This window comes from Chenopodium album, chromosome 12 (genome assembly GCF_948465745.1).
Source record: "Chenopodium album chromosome 12, dcCheAlbu1.1, whole genome shotgun sequence".
NCBI classification, from domain to species: domain Eukaryota; kingdom Viridiplantae; phylum Streptophyta; class Magnoliopsida; order Caryophyllales; family Amaranthaceae; genus Chenopodium; species Chenopodium album.
Genome location: NC_137845.1, coordinates 32,956,504 through 32,967,047, shown reverse-complemented (window position 1 = coordinate 32,967,047; position 10,544 = coordinate 32,956,504). Strand labels below are relative to the sequence as shown.

Sequence of the window (10,544 nt, the reverse complement as noted above, 5' to 3'; positions counted from 1 at the left end):
GTACCATATTCCACTTTTACTTTCTGTAAACACTTTCTAACTTGTTACCCCACCAGTGCACCACCCACTAAATAACCATCACAAACGAACAGCCACCACGTAATATTTTTTTTTTAATTTTTTTTTGTTGGTAAATAGAGATTTTATTACCAAAAGGAACAAGTTACAACCTACAAAAGCTATTTTGCAACAAACACTAAACACCACAAGCCTAAACAGGCTAAACAACCTCCAAAACTAGTTCCAAGCTCAGCACAGCCACCTTCTAGGAAGGGTTCTGGGTAGAACCAGGAACACCTATTGGACTTAGGAACCTAGGCACCTTCTAGGAAGGGTACTAGGAACCAGGACCAGACAACACAGCCTTAGCAGAATGTAGCAAATACCTATCAGTACTATTACATCTGCAAGCAACAATGAAAGTAATATCCCTAATCAAATCGCAAATTGATTTACAATTTCCAGTGAACATCAAGGCATTTCTCTTAAGCCAAATGTTGTAAATAGTTTAAAAGAAACACATAACAAAAATTCTGCTTCTTGCATCAGTCTTCCTGCAATATCTGGCAATCCACTGTTGCTCATTAGAAAAACCAAGCACATGTCTAGTGAAACCCAGGATCTGCAACATTAAAGACCAGATTCCCTTTGAGTAACTGCATTCAAAAAATAAATGCTCAGCTGTTTCTTTCTGATCAGCACAGAAAAAACAACAAGGATCACAAGAAATCTGCCAAGATAGAAGTCTATCCTTATTAACTAGTCTGTCTAAAATTGCAAGCCAAGTTACAAATATGCTCTTTGGGGAGGCTTGATTGTTGCAAATAATTCTCTTCCAAGGAACCTTGGGCCCCTAGGGCTTAATGCTGTACAACTTCTTAATTTGCATTTTCCCATTGACAATGACACTATCCCATCACCAATATCATTCACAATATCTCTAGAGGCAAGAATCTTCTTTAAAATCTAAGAAGCTTTCTTAGGAATAGGAGCAGTCCACAGATCCTTACCTGCAAAATAATAAATGTGAACCCATTTTACCCATAAGTTGTCAGATTTGCTAGCAAGGTCCCATAGAACCTTAGCAATAGCTGCCTTATTCCATTCTTCCAATGAAGCAATGTTCTAGCCCCCACAAGACTTAGGCAAGCATAAAGATTTCTAAGTAACCAAGGCTTTCCTAGTGGGGTTACTCCTCCCAGTCCACAAAAAGCATCTAAACCTGGACTCCATTTCCCTTATAATTTTCTTTGGTAGAATAAAAATCTGAGCCTAATAAGCTTGAATACCAAAGAGAACACTCTTGACCAGCTGGAACCTAACAACATAAGACAGATGTTTGGCAGCCCAAGTGTCAATTCTACAAGTAACCCTTTCAACCAAAGGTCTACACTCAGAGACAGTAAGCTTTTTAGAAGAGAGGGGCACGCCCAAATATCCGAAAGGCAGGGAACCATTACCATTCCAAGAACCTATAGCAGATCAGACTTCTCCTGCTCCAAGATACCTCCAAAATAGGCATCACTTTTATCCAGGTTTGTAGATAACCCAGAAGCCTAAGAAAATTTCTGAAAAGCCTGAAAAAGCAACTTAACAGACCCTAGATCAGCCTTGGCAAAAAGCAACAAATCATCTGCAAACATTAAATGAGTAATCCCAAGCTTCTCACACCTAGGATGAAAATTAAAATCTGGATTCTTAGTCATATCCTGCAGACATCTTGACAAACTCCATACACAAAGCAAAGAGAAAGGGAGACATAGGATCACCTTGTCTTAACCCTTTTGTTGCTTGAAAAGGAGTAGCAGGGTAACCATTGATCATAACTGAGTAAGAGACTGAAGTTATGCATCCCATAATCCAGCTTATGACCTTGTTAGGAAATCCCAACTCACCAAGCAAAACCTAAAGAAAACCCCATTCAACAGAGTCATATGCCTTCCTAAGGTCTATTTTCAGCATACACCTAGGAGTGATAAACTTGTGAGAATAGCCTTTGATCAACTCTGTAGCAAGGAAGATGTTATCACCTATGTGTTTGCCAGGAATAAACCCAGCCCGAGCTTCATTCATAAGAGACCCTACAACCCTTGCCAGTCTAGCAGTAATGACCTTAGAGATCAATTTATAGACTAGAGTACAACAGGCATAAGCCTATATTCCTTCACATATGAGGGGTTCTGAACCTTTGGAACTAGGGTAATAATAGTACAACTCCGGGATTTCTCTAACACACCAGTCTCAAAGAATTCCAAAACAACTTTATAGACATTAGATTTTATATGATTCTAGGCCTGTTTAAAAAATACAACATTGAACCCATTTATGCCAGGGGCTTTATCATCTCCAATACCAGCCAAAGCATGATCAATTTTAGAGTGAGAGACAGGAGTAGAAAGAATATCAATATCATCAAAAGACAGCTGTTTCCCAGCCCTAACAACAGCAATATCAACAGCTGGTAAAGTACTGGCAGCAGAACCCAGAAGAGTTTGATAAAAGCTAAGAATTTCAGCTTGAACCAAGGCAGGATCCTTAAGCAAAACATCATCACTAGTGTATATGGAATTAATTCTATTCCTATTCTGTCTTTGCTTAAGAATAGAGAAGAAATAGTGAGAATTAGAGTCCCCAAGCTTGATCCAGTCCACTCTTAATTTTTGTTTCAGGATACTTTCATAAGTATCCATCCAATACTTCACTTTCTCAATCCCAGCAGCTTCTTGAGTTTGGAGAGACACATTAATAATATCATCAGCTAACTGAGCCTGAGTCTCAGCCAGAGATAATCTAGCTTCTTCTAATCTATCTGTTATCTTAGCAAAATTCTTAGTGTTCAAGCTTTTAAGACCAATTTTGATAGATTTTAGTTTCTTCCAAACTTGCAACATAGAATTACCTGAAATAGGAACATTCCAATGAGAGGACACAACCTCTTGAAAATCCTTATGAGAAGTAAGACAATTCAAAAATCGAAAAGGTCTGCCTTTCCTAGCAACAGAAGGAGTAACATCCACCAGAACAGGACAATGATCAGAGAGAGAAGGAGGAAGGTAAACAACCTCAGTTTGACCAAAAACCAGTATCCAAGCCTCATTCACTATACCCCTACTAATCCTAGAAGTAGTCCTATCCATACCATGACCTTTATTATTCCAAGAGTAAAATGAGTCTTTACTCTTGATTTCAACCAGCTCCAAGTCATGAATAAAATCCTGGAAATCCTTAACCTCATAATCAGTAACTGGATTCCCATTGAATCTATCCTTAGTAGACAAGACAGAATTAAAGTCACCAATACAAAGCTAGGGTAATTGAATATTACTTAACCTTTAATACCAGTCCTCATAGAAGATCTATGCTGAATAGAATGAAGCCCATAAACAAAGGTACAAGCAATCTGATGCTGCAGATCCTTAGTAGTGACAATAGTATGAATGAATTGCTCAGTAACAACAATTATATCAAGAGACATAGCATCTGGTTTCCAGCCAACCCAAATCCTACCTTTGAGAGAGAAAGAGTGGTTGCAAATCCATTCCCAATGCCTACCAAACTTCTTTTTCATAGTATCAAACTTATGCAGTTTGACTTTAGTTTCTAAAATAGCCATAACATCAATAGAGTGATCTCTGAGTAACTGCTTCACATCAGTCACTTTATTGGGATCATTAAGACCCCTAATGTTCCAGGTTGTAATAATCATGGCACTAGAGAGGGATTACCATCACTCCCAATAGGATTAGCAGCCATCTCATCAGCCATCAAGACATATATGCATTGACCCTAGTAACAACTTGCTGAGTTTGCCTAATGTTCTGAGATTTAGTTTTTTTCCCACCAATCTCCACCCATCATCAGAGTTAACCAAGTGATCTTGAGCAGGAGTAGACAGAGGTGGCTCAGCAGGTTTAATAGCATTTTTCTGTATCACATTTGCCTGAGGAACACTAGCCTGGGTCTTTGGAACCTAGACTTGCTTCTGTGCCTTAGTTACCTCTTTCTATGGAGGAGCAGTTTGTTTATGAGGAGCCTTATGAATGGAACAATCATGGCCAGCCTTGTCACATTTCTTGCAAAATGGTGGTTTCCATTCAAACTGAACCTTGAGCTTAATAGTATCACCAGCTGGACTCTTAATCCAAACTGAATTAGGCAAAGCTTTAGTCACATCAACCTCAATAAGAATCCTAGCATAAGACACCCTAAGCTGTCTAGAAGTGCATTCATCTGCACAAATAGGCACTTCTAACAGGCTGCCAATTTTGCTTAAGGTATCAGTACCCCAGCAGTTCAGAGGTAAGTTTGGGAACTTTACCCATAAAGGATGTTCTAAGCACCTCAAAGTGGAAATCAAACTTCTCACTCCAAGGCTTAACAATTGTAGGTTTTCCATAGAACATGTGGGGTCCAGAGCATAAAACAGTATTCACATTAGCAGTAGAATGTAAATTGATGATAAAATAACCATCATCATGCATCAAGATCTCTGACTTTTCAATATCACTCCAATTCTGAGCTATAAACCTATGAACTGCAGCAAATGTAGGATAATACCCCACAACATAGAATATAACAACATTGCACCACTTCTTATTACCCTCAAGCAAATCAGCATAAACTAATTTAGCAACAGGCTTACCTTCCTTGAGAACAGGAGCTACATAGGACAGAGCAGACCCTTTTGCAGCAAGTTTCCCCCGGAATAGGGCATCCCACCTTGAATTAGGAGCTACCACACCTTCAGGTTGTTCAAGAACATCAACATTTGGTATGGAATCACTCGGATTAGGTAAAGAAGCAGTATCGAGACTAGGATCCAATGGTCTCAGCAACCTTAGTTAATGTTCGATTGGAATCATGCAAAATTGAGCCAAAATTGAGCCCATGAGTTGAAGCAATGGTCTTAGCATCACTTCGGCATATGAGTCCAACAGATGGATGAACTGTTCCGGGCACTGGAGTAACCAGCTCATCCACTTCATCAATCAAAGCTGGATTGAATGAAGTTCCAGATATCCTAAAATTTTCCAAAATTTTATCAATTGGAGCTAAGTGAGTCTTATTCAGAGTAGTTTGTAATACCCGGAATTTCACTTCTTTTAAAATACCTTCTTACTCCAAATAAAACTCATTTTAGGAAATAACCAAAGTATTACCGCCACCGTGATGATGGCTAAGGTTATTTTCAAAGTTACACAACGAAAAATTAATTTTCTAAAAATTAAATAAAATAAAGTTTAATAAAATCAAACTTAAACTTTAAAATCAACTTACACTAAATCATTAACTTGGAACCATTAAAAGCCCTTAAAAACCAAACTAAAATATCAAAACAATAATTAACGTTAGTGTCAACAATTACATAAATAATCCAATGTAATAAATAATAAAAAATAAACATATAACCCTTTTCGCTCAATCCCATCATGCTTGATATGCTCCTTCTACCTGTACTTCTCTTTATTTCAACCACACTACTCGCCATATAAAATGGGTCATAGTAGGGCCAATACAAAGAAAAGTCAAACACAAACAACAAAGTACGAATCAGCAAAAGCTGAGTACATATGCACCAATAGGAATAATCACACTAACATAAATATCCTAGCAATAGACAATAATAAATTAATTAATTAATAAATAATAAATAAATAAATACATGCTCGCCATTCAACATAAGTCAACTTACCTTTGACTCATGACTCTACTTTAATTTATTAATAAATAGTTTTGGATAACGCATCGAATGAGTTTCCTTGCCTTAACTATCTCTTAATAATAAGGGACCCCTTACTTGGGAGCTAACCAAGCGAGTACCAACTAGTGTCACCTTGTGACGGAATTCCAGTGCATAATAATAATAAAAGAAAGTACAGCGTCATATACCCCTATAGAAGGTATGGTTAAATATAAAACCCCATAACTCCCCCCATATGTTCATACTCAAGGTATATACGTTCCAAGAGTTTTGAGCGTATGCTCTTACACTTTACGTGATTTACCAATTTAACTTGTGATGGACTCTAACCATTCAATCAAGAATAAACATAACAACATTCAATACATACTTCCAATTCATTCTTGAATAAATTAGTGAGCACATACAATTTATTTTAATTAGGTTCCTTCCCTAGTTTTGTGCACAAAATTTCACGATTACTACCTTGGTGCTTATAATGCACTAATAACTTGCATGACTCAATCTCAACTTATGTGAGTGAGTAATAAACTAACTTCTTGACTCGTCCTCAACTTATGTGGGCGAGTAAACAAATAAATAAACTTTCTTGACCCAACTCCAATAATAAATGGGTGAGAATAAAATCATGAATCATGCTCAATAAATATAACTTTAGCTCTTTTAAACATACATAAGTCTTGCTTATTAATTTCATGCCTTCTTAATAATAAATAATAAATAATATAACATGATTCAATCTCTTTCAACTTGTATCAAGCTCATATTAATGATTTCAACATATTCACATGCTTACATATAAGACATGAATAATCAATCAACCATTCTAAGTATCACAATAACAACTTAACATGATACCAATCTCATAGTTGATACTAATATAATTTCCTAACATGGTACTACGCATAATTAATATATCCTACGCACATAAGTACCTTAATTATTGCCTAAAATCGGCCACACTTGCTAAAAATCACCTAGCTCGAAGCTTCCTACAAATAAAAATGCATAACTATAATTAATCCACTATTCTCACAAATTTCCAGCACTATATTACTCTTTAAACCTTACTAATCAACCCAATTTAATGACATACAAGCCCTTAAAACTTTTCTTTAAGTGGGTACTTTAAATCCTTTCAAAAAGACTTAATTTTTTTTTTTTTTTTTTTTTTCTTACTTTAATAAAATTCCAGCATACTTATTTAATATAAAACATCACTTTTAGACTAGGAAATCATATTTAAATCAATAAAACCTTTTTTTTATGGGTAATTAAACCCTAACTCAATAATTAAAAGGTAGTGTGCATAATAAATTACAACATTAAATTGAGGGCTTTAAACTCATTAATACTAGTAGAAAAAATGCTATTTGTAACGTCCTATTAATAACTGACATAAATTATGTTAGTTACAACTAGCGTATTAGTAACTGACATAGATTATGCGGGTTACAAATAAATTAGTATTAGTAACTGGCATAACCAAGGTAAGTTATAAATAGTAGGTTAGTGATAGACAGACCAACTATCAGTAAGGGGCATAAAAAAGATCGGTTGCAAATAATAAGTCAAATTTTATTGACCTTATTAATCATAACGGGCTTTTTAAAGGTTAGTTACTAATGTAGCCCAGTAGCACACACGACTCAAAATGCTCGCTCTCGTATTTCTGTGGTTCCTTATTTGTTAGTTCCTTTTGCTTCACTAATATTCTTTTTCTCCATTTTTTCACATGAACCTAGCCTCAATGTTTCTCTCTCCTCTAAAACTGCTCTAAAGCTCCTCCAAAACTCCTCTAAAGCTTCTCCAAAACTCATTCATCTTCAAGAATATCGTCATGGTATGCTGTCGATCTCCACCCAATTTATGTATTTTTAATTAATTATAAGTGATTATTTGATAAAAATGACTAAAAAGAATTCTAGGGTTTTTTCTTTTGTTTGTTAATTTAATTTAATTGAAGTTTTGGGGTTTTGAATCTGCTCTTTCACTCCAACCCTAATTTCATCAATTAATTGCGATTTCTTCCTCTATTTGATTGATTTTTTCTTCCTACTTTGCAATTCTGTTTTTTTTTACCCCTTTTTTCGAATTCTGATTTCCCGATTTTGGGTTCTTATTAAAAGAAAAAAAAATCCTGATTTGTATAAGTTTTTGGTGTATTGATGTTATTACTTTGATTCACTTTGGGGTTTTTATAAGAGTTCACGAGAAGGTTTCTCAACCAATCAACTTCCTATGTAGCCAAATCCAGCGTATTCTCTTCGTTTTACTTTATCAATTCTTCGTTTGTCAATGATTTAACATTTTTTGCAAAATCCTGCCAATATATTATCTTCAGCATCAATTGCCGCCAGCTGAATAATTCCGTACGTTTTTGTTTCTTAATTCAGTTTATTAATTTCAGTTTATTATCATTTTGTTGCCATGTTAATTTCTCAATTTTGATGTTGCAATGTTGTAAAATACTGAATTTGATCTTGTTTCCAGCTTATGATATGCAATGTAGAAATATGTTTTATAATTTTTTTCTTTGATTGTGTCAAATTTGATCGTAATTGCTTGAATTGTTCGTGTTTTTTTTTTTCAATTCTAACCCCTCACTAATGACAAAGATTGCCTAATGTTCTGTTTCGTGAAGGTCTTGTCATCACTTTCACTAAAAAGGTTTCTCTCTCCTCTTCTTCTCTTTGTTTCTTGCTTTTTATTTTATTTTATTTTATTTCAATCTCATTTTCTTATGGTAGGTTAGGTTTTGATGATACATTATCAAGTAGGAAATATTTCAACTCTAGAAGTAAGTTTTGATTCTATTTTTTTCTTGTTGAACTTAGCTTAATTAATTGCATTTTAATCATAATTCAAGTTTCCTTTGTGAGGCTTATACTTCGTACGAAGTATGTTGATGTGAGGTTATATGTGTACAATATTACTTCCAAGTACAAAGCTTATAAGATGCTTGTTAAGAAAATCCTGAATTTAGCATTTTATTTAAGTTTTGAGACTTTTATCTATAGGTTGTCAGTAGTAAATCATGCCTCTCAAGTTACTTACGGCTTCAAGATTATATAATGTTTTTGAGTTGTCTTAAAATTTTGGTTAATGTGCTTATCTGCTTTTGTTGATTTTAATTTTTGGTTTAGGCTCACGAAGCCTTTGTCCTTATTGTTGTCTCATTGTGCATGTAATTTTCATTAGCAATACATATAAGATGGTTTTATATATTGCATGTTTTTTGGTAGTAGTATGGTGATGTATTTTACGTCCTATATAAATCAAAAGCTTTACTAATTAAGCCTAGATTCTGTTTATATATTTTTAGTTGATATGAACAAATTTTTCGTATAATGTTTATTCATTAGTAACTTTAGCACTTCAGGTAAAGTTAGTTAAATTATGTATATGGACTATTAGTTATTTTTAGTTATGTAACTCTAATTATTGCTAGTTATTTTACGTTGTGCAACTCTAATTAGTTATTTTTAGTTCTACATTATTAGCAACACACATCAAACTTGTTCTACAAAGACATTTAAAGGATTAACGGGGCTAAGAGAGGAAGAACTCTAAAAGACATTCTCAATTGTTTTGTTTCAGTAATTTTATAAATAATTACTCGATTCTGTTTAGTTCATTGCACATCATATCTGATCACTCTTTTCTTTTAGGAAGTTCTTTTATATTTCGTATTTGAAACTTGGTGGTTTATAGTAATTTTAGTTTATCTATTTTCTTTTCAACTTCTAACTTGTGTTTTTTTTTTCTCTGCCTTTCTTAAGGTGCACTTGGATGGATAGTTAACTTTCAATGATAACAAATTGAGTGAAATCAGAGGATAATGAGCAAGGTTCTATAGGTAACTCATCGAGGATTATCTTATCAATATAATAGTCACTGCCGATCTTTCAATTAGTTCATTTCTATAATTGGTAAATTCTCATTTTCAGGATGTGAAATGTATAATCGAGCTCTAGTTGATCGAGCTGGTGCATGTCTTCTAGCAAGTTTCCGACCAGCTCTGATTTTTCGTGTAGAACAGTCAAATTTGTGAAGTAGATAGAGACAAAACCGTCAAAAAGGTTGACCAATGTATCATTTAACTAACTAGGTTTTTTAGTTATAGAGTATTATTTATTGTGATTTGTGAGAGACATGTTTGTAATTTATAAGTACATCAATTCAATATTCTTGTAGAGTTGATGATGTATATGTAGATGTCGCTTAAATTTGGGCTTATATATATTAATTAGATCGATACTTATTGTATTTTATATAAGTTTATTAATAACTTATGGTCTTCACATTAAAAAAAATATCGTGTATGGGTGGCAGCAGTAGAGGAATTTGCTACCGCCTCCATTTTATTTATTTATTTATTTTTTTTTTAAAAAAACAATATTTGTAACTGGCGTTAGGCTATGCCAGTTACAAATAGTACTCTATTTGTAACCGGCGTAGCTTATCGCTAGTTACGAGTAGTATACTCTCTAACTTAGAAAATAGACTATTTGTAACTGATGTTAAGTTAAGCCGGTTACGAATAATACATTATTAGTAACTAACATTAGCCAGTTACGAAAAATTTTCACTAGTTGTAACGGTGGCAATAACAACCAACAATGCCAGTTACGAAAGGTCAATTTTGCCAGTTACAAATAGCAGTTTTTCTAATAGTGTAAAAACATGTTTAAACCATAAATGAATCAATAACAACAACCTAGCCTCTTTCCCTAACCAATTACATAAAATCCCCAATTTTTAGGGTTCATAATTTAGGGTTCTTGATTAAATAAAAATCTGAAATTTATATCAATGATTTAACAACATCATAATCCCAAAA

At 34.1% G+C, this 10,544-nt stretch overlaps 1 protein-coding gene and 1 long non-coding RNA gene across 4 annotated transcripts; one reads left to right on the top strand and one right to left on the bottom strand.

Annotated features, from left to right (window-relative positions):
• Positions 1 to 337: 337 nt before the first annotated feature.
• On the bottom strand, positions 338 to 3,706 carry LOC145571116 (uncharacterized). Its single transcript, XM_081630199.1, has 6 exons — positions 3,340 to 3,706; positions 2,310 to 3,244; positions 1,939 to 2,112; positions 1,600 to 1,709; positions 527 to 622; positions 338 to 404 (listed from the first exon to the last, which is right to left on the bottom strand). Exons 1-6 carry the CDS (start codon positions 3,704 to 3,706, stop codon positions 338 to 340), a joined length of 1,749 nt encoding a protein of 582 aa, XP_081486325.1.
• A 3,644-nt stretch (positions 3,707 to 7,350) lies between these two features.
• LOC145570487 (uncharacterized) lies at positions 7,351 to 9,961 on the top strand. Of its 3 annotated transcripts, XR_014096477.1 has the most exons (5): positions 7,367 to 7,544; positions 8,346 to 8,371; positions 8,452 to 8,501; positions 9,484 to 9,560; positions 9,652 to 9,961. It is a non-coding gene; the product is annotated as an uncharacterized LOC145570487 (long non-coding RNA). The 3 variants fall into 3 exon arrangements; XR_014096476.1 differs by having other exon boundaries at positions 7,351 to 7,544; positions 8,046 to 8,501; XR_014096475.1 differs by having other exon boundaries at positions 7,380 to 8,501.
• The last annotated feature ends 583 nt before the right edge of the window (positions 9,962 to 10,544 follow it).